This window comes from Carettochelys insculpta, chromosome 4 (assembly GCF_033958435.1).
Source record: "Carettochelys insculpta isolate YL-2023 chromosome 4, ASM3395843v1, whole genome shotgun sequence".
NCBI classification, from domain to species: Eukaryota; Metazoa; Chordata; order Testudines; family Carettochelyidae; genus Carettochelys; species Carettochelys insculpta.
In genome coordinates, this window is record NC_134140.1 from 81,730,578 (window position 1) to 81,755,036 (window position 24,459).

Genomic DNA, 24,459 nt, shown 5'->3' on the forward strand with positions numbered 1-24,459 from the left:
GTTTCACATCATTTTACAGCAGCAGCAAACTTCAACGTACAAAAATTAATTAAAAATATTTAACATCTATAATGTCCCTCCAAAGAACATTAGAAGCATCGACTTCAAATGCAGTACCGATCAGTCAGAATTTACATCACGGGCCCCAATGCTCAGTTTAAGCAGGATACTGGATGAAACAATGCACCAAAAGCGTGCTGCTTCATAGGCATGCTAAATTTTATTTGACAGCATTTCTTCTATAGTTTCAGAATAGAAGGATTGTAGTTAGATTTCATCAGATTAAAATCAAGATATGAAACTTTAAGTAGCCATTTAAGGTCACAGATAGCTAGATTTATCTGTAGAGCACTGCAAATCCAGAGCTCATTTTCACAGCTGCAGACAAATTTTGTATTGAGAACCCTCCAAATCTGCAGATATTTGCAGGTATTCACACCTGTACATGCGGATGCCCACAGATCAGTTTTAGGGACACACATTTTCTATTTGCTCAGGTCCCTATTCATTTGGCCATTCAGATTCTTCTGGGCATTTTGGCACAGAAGTATGATTAGTTTTATTTTCTGTGTTTTCAATATAATCCAAATCTAGAAAGAGCAGCTTTCAAGCAATCACAGATTTTGCACAATGATTCTCACTAAAGATCAAAGTCAGCTGGGCATCAGAAGAGATGGGAAGAGCTGATTTTTTTCCTCTCCCTCACCCTCTGTTCCAATATTTACCCATCTATTAAGATTAACTACTTTTATATAAAACTAACATGTTAACATCTACAGGTTGTCCAGCTTTACTGTCAGATTCCTTAATAAAAACTTACAGTATCTTGGCGTCCGATTTTTGATTTCTCAATACTTTGCTGTAACCTCTCTTTCTTTTGGCTACTTTCAGCCAACTGAGGAAAGAAAAATGAAGTATGTTGATTGGATTCTAGCAACTATTTAAAGGTCACATTTTATAAACATATTTATCGACTGTCATTCACGGCACATAATTTTATTTCCTCATTCCATTATCAATAGCAGCCCAAAACCCTGTTTCACACCAAATCCAAGAAACCAACCTTGATATAAGAGAGGTTCCATGATACAGAAACCTAATGCTGCAGTTACCTCTTCCCCTGCTGCACCACTACTCCAGCAAGAAATGACTTATGGGTGCATATTGTGACAGATCCATGTGCTCTGTTTCTGAAACTGGACAAAATCTGGTAACCCCTGGGGACTGCCCCAACCACCTGGTTTGTAGTGAGCCCACAGAATGCAAAGTTGTGGTCCCCAAAAATCCTGTTCCCATTCTGTTCCATTACACTGATGCTAAAGCTGAAACTGTCTCCCAGTATGTGTTGAGGAAGCTGCACAACTACTTATTTATACAGCATCCGTTGTCAAACATTACTTCCTATTCTGAGCTAGATCTACCAATACACTGAGCAATCGTAAAAAAAATTCCATTTTAGAGTATGTTAAGTTCAACTACTCCCCCTCACCATCACCAGTGAAAATAAGCACAAGTTCAGTGAAGACTCAGTGAAAACACGATAGGGTACTTGCTGGTGCCTGCTACGGTCCACCAAATCACACTAAGAAACAGTATGATTAGCTCTTTAAGCACCTACCTATACTGTTCAGGAAAAAAAGGCTTCATGAACAAGGAGGTTGGGTGGGAAGTAAATATGCTTACAATCTCATGCTGCTAGTACTAAAGCATCCTCAGATGTTCTAGAAATTATAGGTCGCAATTTTCTAACTTAAGAAAACTTGACTACTACATGGGAGAATTAGGACACCTTGATCTAAAAACTGATCATATCTTAGGTACCAGTAATCTAGTCTTGATCAAATTTGTTGCATTATATATGAAAAATATGAAGTCTAAATAAGTACTTACACACACAAGAGCAGCTCAGTGTAAGTCTAAAGCTTATCTTTCTCACCAACAAAAGTTGGTCCAATGAAAGTATTACCTCATACACTTTGTCTCTCTGAGATCCTGGGACCAAAAAGGCTGCAACTATGTGCACGCTCACACTGCACTGCTATAGAACTGCCAATTTCAGAAAGCTGAAAACAACTATGAGCCAAATCAGGTGGGAGAACTTAACCAGAGAACTTAACCAGTTAATCATAATTGGGAATCGTTTACAGGCTAGGCTAGGCCTACACTACGTTCTCCTTTTGAACGGGGAATGCAAATGAGCAAGGTTGTAAATGCAAATGAGGCACTGATTTACATATCTCACACCTCATTTGCTTATTCTTGCACGATCTTGTTTCCAGAAGAGCCTGTTCTGGAAGCAAAAATAGCTGTGTAGATGGGAATTCTTGGAAAACAAACCACGTTTTTGAAAGAACCCTTCTTCCATTAACAGAATCGGGCATCTCGGCTGCCACCACTGACAGAAGTGGGGAAACCTCTCCTGTCAGTGGCAGCAGCCCAGTTGGCTGCCGCCCTGACAGAAGCTGGGAAACTGACCAGTGCAGCAGCCAGGCATCAGCTTCCTGCCACTCAGAGTTGCATTAACCTGAGATATGCGTATCTTGGGGTTTACTGCATATAACAAACAAGAAAGAAGAAGAATTTGACAGTAAATAATACTAAAAGAAATTAGGAATGGTCAGAAATTGATAAGGGAAACAAAAGGAGACAGGAAGAAATCTATGGCAAATAGTGGTGAACACATTAAAAAGCATTCAAATCTAGCTAATTGACAGTGAAGAATCATCAGAGAACATGTTTCTGTTCTGGCATGGCTATGAGCTGAACAAGTGGGTCTATCCCACGAAAGCTCATCACCTCATAGATTATTTTGTTGAGTCTTTAAAGTGCTACTGGACTGGTTTTTTATTTTGATAGAATATAGACTAACACGACTATCTGTCTGTTATGTTCCTAATGGGATCCCATAGGGATCGATTCTTAGTCCTTTGCTACCTAACATTTTTATCAGTAACTTAGGTAAAGATTAAATTTATAATGATTGCAAATGACAAAAAGTTGCAGAAATGTCAAATAATTGAGAGGACACAGAGTAATCTTGATCACCTGGCAAGTTTGGTACAAGCAAAGTCTCTGTTTCTATGAAGCCAAATATAAAGTCATATCTGGAAACAAAAAATGTAGGCCATACTAAAAGGCTAGGGGACCTCTGCCCTGGAAAACCGGGTTTCTGAAAAGGACTTTGGAGTCAGAGTGGATAATGAGCTGAACACAAGTTCCCAGTGGACCCACCAAAGGCCAAAAATGCTAATGCAATCCTCAGATGCTTCAACAGGGGAGTCATAAATAGCAAGGAAGTTATTTCACCTCTGTATTTGCAACTGATGAAACATTGTGTTTGGTTCTGGGGTCCACAAATCAAGGCGGAGAGTGATAAATTGAAGCGGGTTCAGAGAAGAGCCAAAAGAATGATTCTCAAGAAGCTTAATCAGTTTAATTTGACCCAGAGATGGTTACTGAGTCACTTGAACAGTGCCTGTAAGAATTTGTAACAAATATTTATAGATGGGCTCTTTATTCAAGCAGACAAAAACACAAACAAACAAACACTAAGCTTAAAACTGTAAATTGAAAATAAACAAATTCTGATGGGATGACCAATTAGATCATGCTTGGTCAGCACTTTTTCCAAAGTCTGTTGTCTGCCTTCCAGTTCAGTTTGCAAAAAAAAAAAGTAAAAATATAAATGGACAGTGAAGATTTACAATATATTGCATAAAAGTAATTCCTAGAACTCCGTGCTTAGAAGAGGAATGTCTATTCATTCCCCAGCATAAGAACAGCAGTTTTCACAGCTCACATCCATTACTCTTTTGTGTTGTACAATTAGAGACAAACCTTCCTGAAATCTGTCACAATATATGCATTATCTTAAAAAGTGATGACCTCTTATTTTGGAGAGCAATAGTGAAATGTTTTCTTGGATATCTTCCTTCTAGATCCCAAATTCTCAACCTCTCTAACCACTAATATCCCTCCAACCACGTAAATTGCCTATCAAAATAAAACTGCTATAAAACTGCTTTAAATCATACAATCATAGACCCCAGTATGGATATTGGACAGAAATCAAACCAAAGGTCTTGTATTCCAACCACCAAGAGCATATTTTCATGATACACTGGCACCATTTTGATCTTTAAAAGAAATATAATCATAGTTGGTTTTCTTTCAGTCAAGAAACCTAACCAAAGATGGTAAGATGACATACCACCATAGCAGGTGGGGAGAGCTCACATGATAGTTACCAAATTCCAACATTCCTTTTTCAGATGCTCGTAATTTAGTCAAATTAAATTAATTCCTTCTGGTCTGAAATTATCTATGCTTTGCCTCAACCCAGAGATCACCCCTAACTGTATTTCCTTCAAACAAAAATGCACAACTTTTGTATAAAAAAAAAAGAACTACACGCACACAAAAATGATACACTGCTTCCTATCTTACAGAAATCTTGCCCATCATTGAAGAGATTAGATAAAATGGATCTCATGGGATGTATAGAGGAGAGGGTAATTTTAAAGCATTTATTACACAGGTGGGTCATCTACATGAGTCCCCTCCTTCGAAAGGGGCATGTAAACAAGCCTGACTGGTGAATATCAATGATGAGGTGCTATGCTGCATATGCAGCACCTCATTAGCATAATTCTTGCCACGTGAACTTCAAGGTTGCTAACTTCAAATCACCAGCAAGCAGCGTAGCCGTGGGCAATTCAAAATAACCGTGCAACCTTGAAGTTCCCTTACTCCCAAAAAGTTTTGGGAGTAAGGGAACTTTGAGGTTGCAGGGGTACTTCCAAGTGCCCGTGGCTACACTGCTTGCCAGCGCTTCGAAGGTCATGCAGCGAGAATTATGCTAATGAGGTGCTGCACATGCAGCGCAGCACCTCATTGCTATTCACCCATCGGGCTCATTTACATGCCCCCTTCGAAGGAGGGGGCTAGTGTGGACAAGCCCTATATTTTGTTCTCATTACAGTATAAGCAAGTGTAAGTTATCAGGTGAAGCCAGAAAGCAGTTTAACAAAACGTAAGTATACTAAAGCAGTGCAACTCACACAAGAAAACGTTAAAAATAGACCCAATAAGTAAAAGAACAAAACACATAATCCTTGTACTAAATGCGTATACACCACTACAAAAATAGCAGTCTCCATTTATTAACTAAAGCAATACACACATATATAAAGTATATCAGTCTAAAAGGGGGAGTGATAGCTCAGTGGTTTGAGCATTGGCCTGCTAAACCCAGGGTTGTTCAGCCCTTGAGGGGGCTATTTAGGGACTGGGGCAAATAGATGTCAGGGATGGTGCTTGGTCCTGCCAAGAGGGCAGGGGACTGGACTAGATGATCTCCCAAGTCTCTTCCAGTTCTAGGAGATGTGTATCTCCAATTATATTTTGTGTGTGTGTGTGTGTGTGTGTGTGTGTGTGTGTGTGTGTGTGTGTGTGTGTGTGTGTGTGTGTGTGTGTGTGTGTGTGTGTGTGTGTGTGTGTGTGTGTGTGTATTTTTTTAAAGGAAGTTACTATACTGAATTGATTTCTGCTGTACTACTCAGTTACATTTAGCTGCAGACCCAAATGTCCAATGATACAGTTATTTCTCTTATAAGCATCTAGATCCAGTCACATGCTTGCTGGCTAAAGCTGGGTAGAGACTTAAGATAGAAGTCTGCTAGCAAATTGCACTGCCAGAAAAGTCACAATAGAAGCATTATATCTGTGATGAAGTGTACAAGACAGTTTTGCTCTGCTCTCCAGAGATCACCAATTCAAGAGTTACTACCTTAATTCATCAAATGCCACTGCAGCACATAACACTGCACAATAACTAAAATGAACCCCAGTGTGAACATGTCCCACTGTGACACACTGGGTAAAGAAAAACACTACAGTTTCAGTGAAGTATAGACAAAGGATGGACATGTTTACTATATACCTTGTCAAAAATCAGTTTTTAAAGAAACTTCTGAAACCAAAAGGGAGAGGAGAAAGTTCATATACATTAATTGGGCAAATGCTCCAAACCTGCTGAGCGGCATGAAGGGATGAAATCTGGACCGAGTGAAAGAGTGGAAGAAAATAATCAGAACATAGTGAAACATAGGAAATGAGAGCATAAGGTGACAGAGTGAATAAGAAGAATCTCTACTCCAGCCAATCAAGTCTGCATCATAGACTTCCAAAGATGGGGAAGAATATCATAAGAGGGATGACGCGTAGAACAGAAGAATGGAGAACAAGAAGAAGAAACCAGCCCTACTACATTTCTAGACTCCTGAGGGAAGCCTCTTCTTCCAGGGTGTGGGGAGGAGACATGGAACACTTAGTACAAAAGCTCTTTTCTTTTTGCATGAGTCTGATTGTACCATAAACAGACAGATTGGTTCAGATGGCTGTTATATTGCAAAGAATTAATTTATCAATGGGGAAAGTGGGGAGAAGAGGGAAATCCAACTGTGGCAAAAATTTCATACTGAAGTTGTCTTACATAACTCATAGTGGAAGAGTGGCATACAAAACAATTTCTCCCCACTTTCTTCCCCAACACCAGTACTATTTACTACTCCAGGTTGACTCTCTCTAACCCTGAACTCTCTGGCATGATTTTAGTTAGCCAAACAACCACTTATCATGGGTGTGGCTAAGCTTCCCATGGTCCCTCAAAGTTTGTTTACAGCCACCAGTCCTGGATCTCAACATTCTATCCTGTTATTTAGCTGTAATTTACCCCAAGTGTCTCCTAAGAGCCCAGTTCGCAGTGGAAGCGTGTGTAATGCTGCTAGACAATATTGACCTCCCATCATCCAGCAAATTCTCTCATCCAGCCCCAGTCAGGTACCAAGGGTGCCAGGTGAGAGGTTCAACCTGTACTGAACTGCAAAGGATTTTCAGAACTGATCAATTATGGTTTACATCCATGACAAAAAGCAAATGTGTTGGACAATTTATGGACAACTAATCATATTCAAAACTCCTATTTTGCTCTGTTATGTTTTTTAGGCATTTCGTATAAAGCCAGCAGGTAATAAATTGAACGGATCAGGTTAGAAAATAATATCTGTTGTTTTCAGAAATCCCCACCTCCCCCTTTTTTTTTTTTTTTTTTTTTTTAAGGTTTGATGCTTTTAGTCAGTTTCATTTTGTTCTTAATACTAGTTTCCAGAAAAGCAAATATCATACCCTTTGAAGAATATGATGATTGACTAAAGAGCTACATTTTATATCTGAACACTTACTACTTTCCTCACATATAGAGCAGGAGTTGGAAGTACGCACTTTTCCCTTATCAGCACTGAGTTAAATAACACTCTTAAGCCGAATTCAGTTAAGAATTTACTTGCTGTTAGAAAAATACAAAACAGGTGATAAGTGTAAAGACTGACAAACAGTGTCAGGTAACATTTTTTTTAACATTAATAGCACTAGTGAGCAGAAATAGAATTAATGAATGAAGTAGCAATAGTCATGCTATCAGGAGTTCCTGAATAAAGGAACAGTATCGGAGGGGTAGCCGTGTTAGTCTGGATCTGTAACAGCAACGAAGGGTCCTGTGGCATCTTATAGACTAACAGAAAAGTTTTGAGCATGAGCTTTTGTGAGCACAGACTCACTTCATCAGATGCTGGTCTTGGAAATCTGCAGGGCCAGGTATAAATAAGCCAGAGTGAGGGTGGGGATAACAAGCTTAGCTCAGTCAGCAAGGGTGAGGCTTACTACCTTGATCTGGAGGTGTGAACACCAAGGGAGGGGAAGCTGCCTTTGTATTTAGCCAGCCATTCACAGTCTTTGTTTAAGCCTGAGCTGAGGGTATCGAATTTGCAGATGAATTGTAGCTCAGAAACTTCTCTTTGGAGTCTGGTCCTGAAATTTCTTTGCTGTAGGATAGCTACTTTTAAGTCTGCTACTGTGTGGCCTGGGAACATTGAAATACTCTCCTACGGGTTTTTGTATATTGCCATTTCTGATATCAGATTTGTGTGCATTTATTCTTTTACGTAGAGACTGTCCAGTTTGTCTGATGTATATAGCAGATGGGCATTGCTGGCACATGATGGCATAAATTATACTGGTAGATGTGCAGCTGAATGAACCCACGGTGGTGTGGCTGATCTGGTTAGGTCCTGTAACGGTGTTGCTGGTGTAGATATGTGGGCAGAGCTGGCAACGAGGTTTGTTGCATGGGTGGGTCCCTGAATTAGAGTAACTGTGGTGCGGTGTATAGTTACTGGTTAGGATTTGCTTCAGGTTGGCAGGTTGTCTGTGGGCAAGGACTGGTCTGCCTCCCAAGACCTGTGAAAGTGGGGGATCATTGTCCAGGAGGGGTTGTAAATCCCAGATAACGCGCTGTAGAGGTTTTAGCTGAGGACTGTAGGTGATGGCTAGTGGTGTTCTGTTGGTTTCTCTCTTGGGCTTGTCCTGTAGTAAGAGGCTTTGCGGCACACGTCTGGCTCTGTTGATCTGTTTTTTCACTTCCTCAGGTGGGTACTGCAGTTTCAAGAATGCTTGGTAGAGATACTGTAGGTGTTTGTCAGAGGGGTTGGAGCAAATGCGGTTATATCTTAGTGCTTGGCTGTAGACAATGGATCGTGTGGTGTGTCTGGGATGGAAGCTGGAGGCATGAAGGTAGGCGTACCGGTCAGTGGGTTTACGGTACAGGGTGGTATTGATGTGGCCATCGTGTTTAAGCACGGTGGTGTCCAGGAAGTGGATCTCCTGTGTGGACTGTTCCAGGCTGAGGTTGATGTTGGGGTGAAAGTTGTTGAAGTCCTGGTGGAATTCCTCCAGAGTCTCCTTCCCATGGGTCCAGATGACGATGTCATCAATGTAGCGTAAGTAGAGACGGGATGTTAGTGGGTGAGAGCTAAGGAAGCGCTGTTCCAGGTCAGCCATGAAAATATTGGCATAATGAGGGGCCATGCGGGTACCCGTAGCTGTGCCGCTGATTTGGAGGTATATATCGTCACCAAATCTGAAATAGTTGCGTATGAGGATAAAGTTACAGAGCTCACAGCCATCAGATGTGCTGTAGCATCATCAGCGATACTGTTCCGGACAGCATTTATTCCATCTTTGTGTGAGATGTTGGTATAGAGAGCCTCTACATCCATGGTGGCTAGGATAGTGTTTTCTGGTAGGTCATCAATGTCTTGCAGTTTTCTCAGGAAGTCAGTGGTGTCTCGGAGATAGCTGAGAGTGTTGGTGGCACAGGGTCTGAGGAGAGAGTCCACATAACCAGACAGTCCTTCAGTGAGAGTGCCAATGCCCGAGATGATGGGGCATCCAGGATTTCCAGGTTTGTGGATCTTGGGTAGTAGGTAGAATAGCCCCGGACGGGGCTCTAGAGGTGCATTGGTATAAATCTGTTCTTGTGCTTGTGTAGGGAGTGTGAATAAAGGAAGGTATTTTTGCAGGGAACTGTAACTGGAAAAACACATTGACTCCTTTCACAAACTGGGTGCCTAAAAGTTAGGAGCCTAAGATGAAGGCCAGTTCTACACGAAACCTTAAAGTTGATTTTCAGTATACAATTCCGGATGTGGCAAATGAGGGAGGTCAACAGGAGAAACCCTCCTGCTGACCTCCCTTACTCCACATGAGACTGAGGTGTACAGGGGTTGGCTGTTGACCCCGATAGTTTGAGTTCATGCATCCACACCAGACACGCAAAATTGAATCCCAGAACATTGACCTGGTCAGGGTAGTGAAGACATACCCTAAGTGGCCTACATTTCAACTTCACTGAGCAGCCATGAACGCCTACTGAAGTTACCATCCAGTATGACTGAAATTCGGGTCCCTTACCTAATAACCAAAATACGAACTTCAGAGTCTAATATTAAAATATCTGTTTCTGAAATTTTTGACTTACATCTTCTGGTCACAAGTACAACCCTCACAGCCTTAGCTGAATTCCAATACTTGAAAGGAAGCAATGTTTAGTAGTAGCATTTTAAGCTGGGATTACTTCCTCTAACACTTAAATCATTAATGCATCTTCAGAAAAAATGTTTTAGATGTTTATTTTGTGTTTTCTATTTGTAATGCTAGCTGTAAACTCTACAGTTGGAAAACAGAAAATAACTCCAAACCAAGTGTTTTTTTTTAATTAGACAAAAGATGGACGTGACAAAAAGGTAGAATGAATGCATATGATCAAGTGGAAGAACTAAGTTTCTCTAACTGCTTTCAGAGCTGGCATTGTTGGAAAGACTTAAGTGACAGACGGCTGTCTACTCACATATCAAGTATGCCAAATCAACCTGAACAAAAACAACAACAAGCAGAAATGCCTCATTCTTTATACTCACTTTACAACTACAAGCAATCTTACAGTAAGAGCTGAAGCAGCAATCAAAGAGTCACCACATACATCTGACATTTTGGGGAAGGAAGAAAAAAAATGTTCTTTTGACAACTTCTACCTAAAGGGCTTTTCAATTGTTGTTATTTTTACCCATTTGGATAAAGACTGTCAAAGTGTCAGACACAAAGCACACACAATCCCAGAAATTATGAGCTGCTCAAAATGGACTAATAGTTATATTCCACATCCAGTTACTGTCTAAAAAGAGCACAAATATAATTCAAGAAATTATTCTGGAAGCTGAATACACAATAATTCTAAGGTTTACATTTGCATATTACAAGCATGTCAGAAATCCCAGAGTGGGACTCTCACAAACTTAATCTAGCAATTTGACACCAGACTTTCACATCTGCATTTGTTACTCTATTTTACGTTGATTTCATAAGCTAGAAGTAATTGTCACTTCTAAAGTCAACTTTAATTTTAATTACAGACTGCAATGGAACTATGTGTACTGTAACAATTTGCTGTCCAATTGTGAATGTACGCAGCCTGTGTGATACTTTTCTTAAAATAATTCTCTGCTTCAAATCAAGTTTTTGAAATTTAGCTTTACTGAAGTCAGAGGATGCTTTATTCACAGGTCAGACAAGTGAATGGCCTTAAATTCACCTTGTGAACCTTTATTGTTCCATTCATTTTGAAGACCATACCTGTGTCCAGTAAGTCCCTTCTACACTACATTATAAAGTCAACTGTAAGGCATTTAGCTCGATCTTACAATGTCACTGCCTTCATTGTGAACATCATTAGGTCAATTTTAGGGAGCACTAACGTCAATGTTATCACACCGACCATGCGAGTAGGCATAGTGCCAAATTTGAATTTAAAAGGTAGAATTAATGCTAGTGGAGAAATGGCAATTATTTAAATTGACTTTATTAGCCTCCAGAGATGTCTTCTATGTTTTCTACAACGTCCCCTGTTGTCTGCTCTAGCCACTTCCATCTCTGCTACTCTCCAAGTGCACAGGAAGTCCGCAAATTTGAATTCGGCAGCTGGAAGCCAGGAAAATTGAAGTGGACACCTGGGCCTTTTTGAATTTATTTCTTTATGATCAGCGCAGCAATTGCATGTAGCCATGAAAATAGAGCCCCAGCACTGGGTGATGGCTTCTTCCTTGCACAGGATGCAGCAGGTGAGGCCGAGATACTTTTCAGTGCTGGTGCCAGCCCGTCCCACCACAGCACATGGTGGCTAAGCTACTTGTACAGCAGGCTGAGAAACGTCTTTTCTGCAGTTCACATTTCTACAGGGGCAGCCTCCCACCCCCAGCGCCATGCACCTGGGGTGTCTATCGCCTGCCCAGCCACATCACAGGCTAACCCCTGCCCCAATGCATGTGTCTGTGGTGCAGTGCAAACCATGCTGCCGGACAGAACCATGTCCTGGCGTGCACGTGGTGAAGTCTCTCCTTGCAGCCAAGATTTTCAGGGGCAGGCTGTTTCTGGGGGCCAGGGGGAAGTCTGGTGCCTGCGCCATGCTAACAGGAGCCTTTCTGGGGCTGGATAGCCAATCATAGGCAACACAAGCTGGGGAGCTTGGTCTCTGCTATGTTTTCAGTGGGGCACCAAGTGTGGGGGGGTGGAGGGGGACGGGGCTAACAAAATGCCCCTGAAGGGACCACGTCAACTGGTCCCTCAGCTACAACCCCATCCATCAATTTAAGGGGCAGGGGCATCCCCACAGTCAAGGATATTCAGGGCTGGCCTAAATAACTGCACAGATTGCACAGAACATTGAGAGCCAGGACTGGTGGCTGTGAACAACTTCAAAGGGCAAAAGGAGACTTGGTCAAAAACCCATAAGAGGACAATCAGCTACCTAAAATCATGCTGCACCATGGACGTTGCTTGACTATAGAATGCCAGAGCAAAAAGGTTCACCCTGTAGTCATAACAAAAAGCAGTCAAGTAGCACTTTAAAGACTAGCAAAATAGTTTATTAGGTGAGCTTTCGTGGGACAGACCCACTTCTTCAGACCGTAGCCAGACCAGAACAGACTCAATATTTAAGACACAGAGAACCAAAAATAGAAAGCAAGGAGGACAAATCAGAAAAAGATAATCAAGGTGAGCAAATCAGAGAGTGGAGGGGTGGGGGGAAGGTCAAGAATTAGATTGAGCCACATATGCAGACGAGCCCCTATAGTAACTCGGAAAGTTCCCATCACAATATAAACCATGTGTTAATGTGCTGAATTTGAATATAAAAGCCAGCTCGGCTGTTTCCCTTTCCAGAACAGTGCCATAATTCTTCTTCAGTAACACACATACCTTTAGGTCATTGACAGAATGCCCCATTCCATTAAAATGTTGACTAAGTGGTTTGTGGATCTGGAGTGTTTTGATGTCTGTTTTGTGCCCACTGACCCTTTGTCTAAGGGAGTTAGAAGTCTGTCCAATATACATAGTATCTGGGCATTGTTGGCACATGATGGCATATATGATGTTAGTAGAGGAGCATGAGAAAGTGCCCGTGATTCTGTGAGTAACCTGGTTAGGTCCAGTGATGGTATTTCCAGAGAAGATATGTGGACAAAGCTGGCAGCGGGCTTTGTTGCAGGGAAAGGTTACAGGACTGGTATTCCTGGGGTATAGACTGTGGCTGTTAGTGAGGATCCTCATAAGGTTGGGAGGTTGTCTATAGGAGAGAACAGGCATGTCACCCAGGGCCTTCTGGAGTGTGGCATCCTGATTAAGGACAGGTTGTAGGTCTTTAATAATTCGTTGCAGTGGTCTGAGTTGGGGGCTGTAGGTGATGACCAGTGGTGTTCTGTTCTTGGCTTTTTTGGGCCGATCTTGGAGTAGCTGGTCTCTGCATATTCGTCTGGCCCTGTCGATTTGTTTTTTTACTTCTCCTGGTGGGTAGTTTAGGTTTATGAATATTTGGTAAAGTTCTTGTAGTTTTTGGTCTCTGTCAGTTGGATCAGAGCAAATGTGATTGTATCCAAGAGCTTGACTATAAACAATGGATCGAGTCACGTGTGCAGGATGGAAACTAGAAGGATGTAGATAAGTATAGCGATCAGTAGGTTTTTGGTACAGTGTGGTACTGATCAAGCCATCCTTGATTAGTACTGTAGTGTCCAGGAAATGTATCTCTTGCATGTTGTAATCGAGGCATAAGTTGATGGTGGGGGGATGACCTGTAGTCATAGTGAGATTTACTGAATTCTGAGTCATTTCAAGCACTTGTATTTTAAAAGATACAAAATACAAAAAGGTAACAAATATTGGAAGACAACAGTTTAGCTTTAAACAAAAACAGTCTCAGGATCTTTTCAGGAAACAGATCCAGAACTGAGAATTAAATAGAATTTTATAAACCATGCTAAGCTGGAAGCTAATGCCAACATTAAAAAGATACGGTCAATTGTATTCACAGCCTACACATCACAATAGAACAAGTAATTGTTACAGTACACATAGTTCTATTAGTTTTAGTTGAGGCAAAAGTTTTAATCCATTTAGTGTGTGCAGTATTAATGTTGCATCATTCTAATCATGCAGCACCAACAAATGCCTTACAGAAGCCTAAATATATATTAACACTATTACCTTTCAGCCAAACTTCCAATCTCATAAAAAATAACAAATTAGTTTGACATTTTCCATTAAAAACATGCTGATTGAAATTATATTAGTATCCTTTAATTCTTCAGCAATCAAGTCCCATGCCAACTATTCCACTATTTTGCTTTGAATCAATATCAAGCTAACAGGTCTATATTTAGCCTTTTAAAATATTGTCATGTTAGCTTTCTTCCAGTTCCCTGAACTTCCTAAGCATTCCAAGTCTTACCTAAAACCTACAATGACCTAGAGAACTCCTTGGTCAACTCTTAAAACTCTGGCATGCAAGATATCTGGATCTGCCGCTGGGAAGAGTTTGGAATAAAACCTTTTTGCCAACTCCCATCAATGAAATTTGTTTAGAAAACAATTGTTCAACTTCATAAGTAATATTTCTCTTGACAGAAGTTAATTTGCTACTTTTTATTCTATAACCTCTTGGAAAAAAGATTTGATGCAGAAATCTTACGATTGGAGATGTTTGCCAACTTTACTATTCACAAATCATCTTGTGGTTCTGAAAATGGAAACTGGGTTAGAAAGCAGTGGTAAAATCAGGACTCTTCCTAAGTCAATGGGAGTTTTGCCATAGACTTCAGTGAGGCCACAATTCCACCCCGATGGTTAGCGGAAAACCAAGAGCAAGCTGGGGTGGGGGGACCCAGCACCCAAACAACAGTGACATCCACAATGGAAAAGGAATTATTAACTAAGTTTAATTCCCATGTCTCTGATACCACAATAGGACCACTGCCTAGCAAGTTTACATACTGTTCACTAAGAACTGAAAAAAAAGGATGGAAAATGCCTACTAAGTGACAAAATGCATTATGATTCAATTTTTAAAAAAGGTTCTTCTCAGAAAATGTCCATTTAAAAATAAATAATTTAATCCTGAACTCCTTATGTCATTAGAGAAGCAAACTGCTTTGAGGGGAGTCCAAAACAAAAACTGCCAAGAAGTATTTTCTGTTCTCTGTGGACTTTCTAGTACTGCGCTGAGTTTGGAAACAATTGGAAAGGGGAATACTCAAGTCTTGTCTACCACTATCATTTTTCAATCTCACACTGTTGCACACTGTTAAAGGTTCTCCAGTGATAGTAAAGTACAGAATTCCAGCATATTTACAACTGTGTCCCAGTTTTGCTACCCAGTGCTTTAATTGTGATAACGTAGCGTTTCCCCCCTCCCTTCCTCCCAAACAAACACAACGCAGTCCATTTGAAAGCTGAACCACAACACTGAAAAATCAAAGAACAAAGTGCTTTATCTTCTTGGTTCTGAATAGGTGAGTCAGGTTCCATTGCTAGTGAGCTGCTGAATAATTTGGTTTAAACAAAAATGCAGTCATGTAACACTTTAAAGACTAACAAAATAATTTATTAGATGATGAGCTTTCCTGGAACAGACCCACTTCTTCAGATCTACAGCCTTACCAGAACAGATTCAATATATAGAGCACAGAGATCCAAAAATAGTTATCAAGGTTAACAAATCAGATAGAAGAGCAGAAAGAGTGGGGCAAGGGGCAGGAAAGGTGAGTGAGTGTTAGGTCAAACATCAAAGTATGTGAAAGAGTCCTTATAATAGGTCAGGTAATTGCTGTCCCTGTTCAAACCAAGTGTTAATGTGTTGAATTTGAATATGAATGTTATTTCCGAACATTCTCTCTGTATACAGTTGTTCAAGTCCCTTTTCTCCAGAACACAAGTTCTCAGGTCTTTAACAGAATGGCCCACTCTCCATTAAAGTGCTGGCTGATAGGTGTGTGTATTGGGAGATTTTTGATGTCTGCTCTGTGTCCACTCATTCTTTGGGGAAGAATGTTTGCAGTTTGCCCAATATAGTGTGTGGGCATTGCTGGCACGATAGCATATTTGATGTTAGCTGAGGAACAGGAGAATGTGCCCGATTCTGTAATTAACATGGTTGGATCCAGCGATGGTTTCTCCAGAATAAATATGTGGACAACATTGGCAATGGCGCTTGTTGCAAGGACAAATTCCAGGATTAATATAATTGTGGTATAGCCTGTGGTTGCTAGTGAGAATCCTCATAAGGTTAGGAGGTTGTCTATAGGAAAGAACAGGCCTGTCACCTAAGGCCTTCTGGAGTGTGGCATCATGATTTAGGATAGGTTGTAGGTCTTTAATGATGCATTGAATAATTTGAATAATGAATAATTTGGGTGTGGCTTTGTAATTCCTAAAAGAAAAACAAGTGTCAAGTGGCAAAAGCAGTTGCTAAACTGACTGCCCCTAGGCTTCTCCTCACAAGGATTTCAAAGTATGTTAGAACATGTTAGAAAAACACCTATTTGGGAACTAGGATAGATCTTAACATGCACTAGCTGGTTAGGCAGAAGTATCGGTCAGGAAGGAATTTGGCCCATAGTTTCAAATTGCAGATGCATCAGTGTTTATTTTGCATCAGTGTTTATTTTATTTTGTGTTAAATCATCCTAGCTACCAGAGTCTAAAGCTGAAAAAAGAAATTTAGGCCAGGTCTACAGAACAGGCGTGTATTGGTATGAAAAATCCACACTCCTGAGCTACATAATTATACCAACCTACCTTGCCTTCCGTCCCATCTCTGTCATCTCCTGCCCAACAGTGCTATATTGTGGGGGAAGCGAGCTCACCACTCTCACACAACTATTTATTCAGACTCTGCAAACAAATGTCTTGTCTACACTATGAATACTAGGAGACAAACATTGACCACTGACAAAATTCTATCTTCACTACAGCTACATTTGCTAAAGGGTGAACCTCTCTAATCCTAAACTTTCTCATCCAGCAACCACCATAATCCAGCATGACTGAAGTTAGCTGAATGACCACTTATCATGAGTGTAGCCATGTTTCCCATGGTCGCATGAAGTTTTTTTATATCCATCAGTCCTCCCTCTCACTGTTCAGCACTGTTATTTAGCTGTAAATTTACCCTAGATGTTCAAAACAAAAAGCAGTCCAGTAGCACTTTAAAGACTAGCAAAATAGTTTATTAGGTGAGCTTTCGTGGGACAGACCCACTTCTTCAGACCATAGCCAGACCAGAACAGATGCAGCAAGATTGGATGGTATCAGTTAAATGCAGTGCACATGAGAAAATTCACCCTCTAACTGCTATCTTTTTTCACCCCACTCTATAATGAAAGCCAACATTTCGCAGATTCTGAAACTGATGAGGGGAGTGAACAATAAATGTACCCTACAAATGGGTCCTGAAAAGAGAGACAAAAGGGAAACATATCATACTAGAGCTGGCATGACCATAATCAAACGCATGTGATGTGCTGAAGAAATGAGCTGATGACTTAGAATTATTTGCTGCTTTCTGTTATAACATGATATTTTGAGAGACTTGCTCACAGGATTTAAGAATTGTTAAACACAAGTCTTCAAGTGCTCACGTCAAGAACATAAAAAATTAGATGCGACTAACCATTTTAAGTCAGTAATCATAGACACAATGTAAAATAAGTGTCCAATAAGAGCTACCACTATTGAAATACAACTTTTCTTCTGAAAGGCCTACGTACAGAACGGTGATGATCCAGAAGGAAACAAACAAGTCATTTGTCTTTTCTCACAGAAGTACTATAAAATTCCATGGCCCTTCAATAACACAGGATAACGAGGCCAACAAATGTAGAGAATGTCTAAGGCCCAACCTATACATTTTTGATCAATTTAATTACAACTTTGAAAACTAAAAAAATATTTTATTCGGTGATGAGCTTTTGTGGGACAGACCCACTTCATCAAATCCTTCATCAGGTCCCACGACAGCACATCACCGAATAAAGCATTTTGTTAGTCTTTAAAGTGCTACATTTCTGCTGCTTTGTTTTGTTGGAGTACAGACTAACATGGCTACCTCTCATTAATTACAACTGCTAGGAATGCGATTTCTCCCCATCCCCAAAGTAGTTATACATTAGTATTAGTTCTACATTGGTATTACCCCTATTGTGAATGCAGTTAGACTGATATGAAGAGGTTCATACCAGTGTAATTTATTCCACCTCCCATGAGAATAGCCATAATGATATAAAGCACCCTTATATTACTATAACTACGCTAGGACTGCTACATCACAGTAAAGTATAATTAGGGTATATACATAAAGTCTTAAATAAAAAAATCACACTGAATAATATCATCACTGCAGGATATTAATCAATTTAAGAAAGAAAGAAAAACATACACACTTTCCTGAGAATTTGTCTCTACATTTATAAGGTATGTGTAATCATTATATTGCCAGCTGGCATATCAATTTTATTATTCAGCTAGCTGGCTGAATGTTCTTTTAAATAAATTATACTAAGTCAGACTTGAAACAGCATGTCCAAAACCAAATCATTTGTATTCTACAAGGCAGTTTTACTGGTGTATTTGGGTGAGGAAGGCTGGAGTTTTGGCACACACTGAACTGGTTGCTCAGCTGCTTATTTATATTGCAGAAAGTTCTTTAATCAAGCAGTTTGTAGATCTCCTAAGCTGTCTTGTCTCATTTGAACACTAATGAGGTGATGAATTTTACTACTTTTGCTAAGAACCTAATTCCAAAATAGGTCAGTAGAGTACAGTTAAACTGATCTAGTTTTTCAAAGAACTAAAAACCTTGTTAAAAGGCCAAACAGGAACCAGCACAGTGATAGTGGCCTGTGGTGAAAATGGATTTAATTTCCACCCCCTCCCCATGCCCTGAAATATAGTAAGATCATTCTGTTGAGCTTAGCAAGCAGTTCATGTTATAATCTGCACCCACACGCTGCCTTTCATTTGACCATCTTGGAAGTCAAAAAAGGGTGTTGTAAGGCTTTAAAACGTTACTGAGGTCTCACAACATACCTGTGAGGGAACGGTTGCTTAAATCCACTATAATAGTTGGTGAGCCCAGACACAAAAGATAAGTTGCTTGCCTTGCAAGTCAGTAGCGGAACCAGGAACAGAGATGAGGGCAAGAGTTCTGATTCAGTAGCCAGGCTAGCTTCCGCCTTCCAATTCATCCTACACTACGGCCAATACTTCTGGAACACCCGATTCCTATTAGTAATGGTCAGAATTGCAGGGTTTTCTCCATGCTGCCTTACAGCGCTTTAACATTGTGCTGGCTTGGGAAAACTATAGGAATTATGAAAAACCTGGAAAGGGACTTTGGATCAGAGTCACAGCTTCTCACATCTCAGTAGATTCCAAGAGATACCATACAATGAATCAACAGAAAAATCCCAGAATATATAGAGCCCAACAACAAACCACTGGATCACATAACATGCCCAGCACGTGGTGAGCCTATTTTTAAAAGGAGTAGCCATGTGTGGATGCTATAATTCACAAGGGAAACCGCTTAAGACAGTTTAGATGAAGCAGCAAAAATACCTAAAATGCGGTCACAAGAAAGCACTCAGGCCTTGCTTTTTTAATTAAAAAAAAAAAAAAAAAGGCGATTCTCAGAATACCAAATATAGGGAAGTCCCAGAAAAGAGCAGCAGAATTTAATTAAACTCAATCAAGATTTTACAAAATTTCACACCCCGCTCCCAAGATGCCCCCGCTTTGTGCGCCCCAATCTACTGCAGAGCTAATTGCATTTATTTGGTAAGGATCTTATGGCAGTTTATGAAGACAGATGTGGAAATTGCTCACCATTTCATGCTACAGCTCAAGCACATTTTTTCAAAACTTCATTAAGGTCTCAAAAAAGGTAACTTGGCAACACTATACCTCAAGTTGTATTGATGGTGCAAGAGTCATAACTGAGAAATAAATCTGAAAATATTTACCACAGGTCAGCAATAAGAATTTTCTATCCATAACCCATTCACGGAAAAATCAGTTAATTGTACGGAATCAGAAGGAACAGATGAAAAGAAATGTCATACGATCAGACCATAATGTTTCTTATAAAAAGTTGCCTTCTGAGTTTTGGTTATTTTAATATGCTATATAAATGCAAGCGATGAATAGAAGTCTCTCTCATGACCAGCTATTCATACAAGCAAAAAGAATGTCTTTTTAAATAAACCCAATCAAATAGAAATTATACTGAAAATATACAACAATAATGTTAGATCAAAAGGCAATCAGCTTCTCATATGGAACACTGTGATCTTTTTGGTCAACTCCCCTTAAAAGGAGTGTAGGAAGGGTTGATTTGACAGCGTACCTGAGAATTAAAGCTAATAGTCAGAAACAGAAATCCAAGGTAGGGCATCCCAACAAAGTGCTGCCTATTTTAGTTCTCAGAGCAGGCAGGCACTTTAGACATCACCCTGCCACAACATATAGTGAGATACAAAGAAAAATACATACTGTCCAATAATTTCCCATGTAAAAATGTTTTGAATCAAAACTAAATGGGCCACATTGTTTTCCTGCATCAGTGGAACAAAAAACAAGTCTTTTCAACTGTAGACAATGTTTTTTAAAGCCAGGCTGCGTCTACACTACAAGATAAAATTGAATTTATTAATATCAGTTTGTAACTCCAGAATTTATAAATTCAGTTTTGACTATCCTCACCGCCCCACAAAGTTGGCTTATTGCTGCTGCACTCAAATGGCAAACATCAACTGTTACAGTAGTGCATTGTGGGAACCTATCCCACAGTGCACTCTTCCCCGTAGCATTCTGGGTATACTCTCTGGTCTTTGATGTCTTCCCACACTGCATTGTCCTCATTCCCCTCCCATGTTAGGCAAATGTCCATTTTTCCAGTTGGAAGGAAAGAAATGTAGGGTATCAACAAAGATGGCAAAGTTAACAGAAATGTCTTTTTTCTGTAATTGAATTAAGAAGGATTTCATTAAATTCGGCAAGAATGTGAAAGTGTGTGCAGAGAGGCCCTAAATGTATATTTAGGGTGGAGGCTGGGTGAAGTAGTCCCCCCGAATATCTTAGATGCCGCGGTAGACTTCCCCCAGGCAGACCCAAGCACCTGACATTCTTTCCCACCCTTGGAGCCCTAAATGCGCACAAGCCAGGACATGGTGCTCCCTTGCAGCATGGTCAGCACCGAACTGCAGGCACGTCCTTTTCTTGGGTTGGGGACTAACCATGTTATGTGGCTGAGCATGGGAAAGATCCCAACTGTGTGATGCCTGTGGGGGGAGGGGGTGTGCACAAACTTACACTGCTGAGAAGTGTCTCAGCCTCTTATGAAAGCATGACCCCCACAACAGCCTTGCTGCCACTGCCAGGCAGCGCAGAAAAAAATAAGTGTAGAGACCAAACCACGAACTCTGTGTTGGGACTATTTGTAGTGGGCAGATGTGCTTACAGCACTAACAGCAATGAAAGACAGACATTTCTCAGCCTCTCATACAAACATGAGCCCACAGCCACAGGCTTCCTGGTCCCACTTTGAAATTCATGGTCTTCTTGTTACCTAATTCTTGCGCACCTGTTGGGCAGCGGCCAGAGCAGAGCACTGAGGGGCATTGTGGGTTACATACAGGATACCTCAGGAGGCTTCATTTTAAACTTTTAAACTTCATTTTAAGACGTGGTGCTTTCACGCTGGCCTTTAATCAAATTTCTGAATTCGAGCTTAACACTATACCCATGAGGTACCAACGATAATATGATACCGACACCAGCGCTCTCTAAATTGAGCTAATGGTATTCACAGTGAAGACAGTCATGTAGTAATATCAAGCTAACTGCCTTACTTTTGAATTTACCTCGTAGTGTAGACACAGCCCATGTGTGATTCTGGCAGTGTGGTCATGCTTACAAATAGGCTCTTGATTAAAAAAAAAAAAGAAAGAAAGAAAAAGCCTTTATTAGCTGGGTGCCAGTGGACCTGCTGGCAATATATCCTGCAACAACTGAGGTAGATGCAGCAAGGGCTGTAGGAAAGCCATTTAGACAAACAAGTGCTTTTCTCAAAACAAATATACCTGAGTCTCCAGTGCTTCCAATTTACGCTTCCTGGCATGAAGAGCTTTACTTGGAAAAGCCCAAAAATAATTGGAAGTTCCAATCCTATCAGTGTCCACCATACCATCATCAACTAAACTTTGCAGGATCTCCTTGACCGACATGGCAGCTAACAAACAAACAAAAAGTCACTCTCTTCATTGTCTGTGTTAGGTGATTACACATTATTTTAAAACATGACTGAGTATCAAATATATCAGTGTCACTGACAACGTGATAAACCTATTTTCATTTTCACTCCAGATTGCTTAGAACTACAGCAACATAAATAGAGCACATAATCCACAAACATATTTCTGAATGCCCTTCTCCTTTTTCATATGTTATATGGAAGATGTTTAAAAAAATCTTGTGCCACAGTCACTCCATTCAGAGAATCCCTTTGAAGTCAATGGCAATATTATGCATAGGGCATTCTACAATAGGAAGACAATTTGTTACCTGACATGTTCCATTATGGGTCCTGACTTTTCCCCTAATCCAGACCAGTTTGGAATGCAGCAATAATGAAAAAGTACGAGAGCAAGTGAGATTAGCAATCCCCTTTCCTGAAGTAACAAGTACTACTTTATGGAGGGAAAACATTCCTGCAAAAGGTCAATTATGCGTAAAAATACCAGCCAGGCCTGGGGTGGTAAGTAAGGTAAATGGAGGAGCAAAGGGCAGTCTCCCAGTTGCTTCTACAGGGGCTGATACTCTCTTGGTCTCTAAAGTTGGAAAGATGCACTCGAACGGGCCATAATTCATTCAAGGACAGGTTTATTTGTTGTAAAATATGCCTCCATGATGCTGTTTGCATAATGTTATTGGTTTAAATTTCTCTAGGACATTAATATTTATTTTAAGATTCAAAAACACTTTTAAACTATTCAAATTTTTTGGCAGAATGAAAATGGAAAAAAGTAGCAAACTGCAAGGCAAAGTTTAACTAAATGAGGCTGTAATCTGTGAAAAGGAGTAGCATGAGATAATCATCAGACAAGAGGGCAAATTAGAAGTTGTCTGGATAAACCTTAATTCTAGCATTTCTTAACGTTCAATTGCTTAACGTTGCATGTAATGTTTATTTTTGGTGAAGTATGAATCAGCAGGAGAGATTTTGGAGCTCCCTGCCTGCAAACTCAAAAGGATAATGTTGCATTACTTTATATGCAGTACACATATTCAGAAGGGGCAGAAACATTTCCAAGGGAAGTAACGTTTATTCTTGAAAAACTGACAACTTTTACCCCACACTAGACAAGAGAAAGTTTCCAACTCATCATAGGAAATATTTTCCCCCCAAATCATGGTAAATATGAACTCATTAAGCTAACAAATAATCTTTTGTGGACTTAAAATTGTGTCATTGTCAGCATCTACGTGAATCTATTGGAAAAGTATTCAATTACAAGTCTTCAAGGGGGCAGCCTGCCACGTGCGGCCAATGCTGCCTTGCCATGCGCGGCCAGAACACAGCCCGGACAAGCTGTCGCTGGAGGAGCCATGTATGTAAGTGCCAGTCTGCCCATGTATGTGCCCCACCCCTCGTGGGAGAAGTGCCTGGCAGCTCTGGCGGAGGAGGTGGTGACTCCTCCAGGCTTCACCAGCAGTAAGTCTCTGAACATTTTTTTTTGTTGTGGGGGTGGGAAAGATGATTTTACAGACCCCAGCAGACTTTGGGAACAATGGGGGGGGGCAGTATCTGTTGTTCTTTAAGGCTACGTCTACACGTGCACCCAACTTCGAAATAGCTTATTTCGATGTTGCGACATCGAAATAGGCTATTTCGATGAATAACGTCTACACGTCCTCCAGGGCTGGCAACGTCGATGTTCAACTTCGACGTTGCTCAGCCCAACATCGAAATAGGCGCAGCGAGGGAACGTCTACACGCCAAAGTAGCACACATCGAAATAAGGGAGCCAGGCACAGCTGCAGACAGGGTCACGGGGCGGACTCAACAGCAAGTTGCTCCCTTAAAGGGCCCCTCCCAGACACACTTTCATTAAACAGTGCAAGATACACAGAGCCAACAACTAGTTGCAGACCCTGTATATGCAGCACGGACCCCCAGCTGCAGCAGCAGCAGCCAGAAGCCCTGGGCTAAGGGCTGCTGCCCACGGTGACCACAGAGCCCCGCAAGGGCTGGAGAGAGAGTATCTCTCAACCCCCCAGCTGATGGCCGCCATGGAGGACCCCGCTATTTCGATGTTGCGGGACGCGGATCGTCTACACGTCCCTACTTCGATGTTGAACGTCGAAGTAGGGCGCTATTCCCATCCCCTCATGGGGTTAGCGACTTCGACGTCTCGCCGCCTAACGTCGATTTCAACTTCGAAATAGCGCCCAACATGTGTAGACGTGACGGGCGCTATTTCGAAGTTACTGCCGCTACTTCGAAGTAGCGTGCACGTGTAGACGCAGCTTAAGTCTGCTAAATCTTGGTCTCTAAAATCGATGGTTTACTGTACTTGTAATATAAAGTTGGAACATTTATGCATAAAACGTAACTTCTACTCCTGTACTAAGCTAGGCTACCACAATAAGCCACTACTACTCACAGCTAAATATTTT

The 24,459-nt window shown here is 40.8% G+C and overlaps 1 protein-coding gene across 2 annotated transcripts in view; it reads right to left on the reverse strand.

Moving 5' to 3' along the window:
* The window catches only part of MND1 (meiotic nuclear divisions 1), a 55,088-nt gene that overhangs the window by 16,293 nt on the left and 14,336 nt on the right, over window positions 1-24,459 (reverse strand). For both annotated transcript variants that reach the window (XM_074993166.1, XM_074993168.1), the window contains exons 4-5: window positions 21,864-22,012; window positions 821-895 (exon numbers count right to left, since the gene is read on the reverse strand). In XM_074993166.1, the coding sequence (XP_074849267.1) occupies window positions 821-895; window positions 21,864-22,012 (224 nt within the window). The remainder of the gene's footprint in view (window positions 1-820; window positions 896-21,863; window positions 22,013-24,459) is intronic.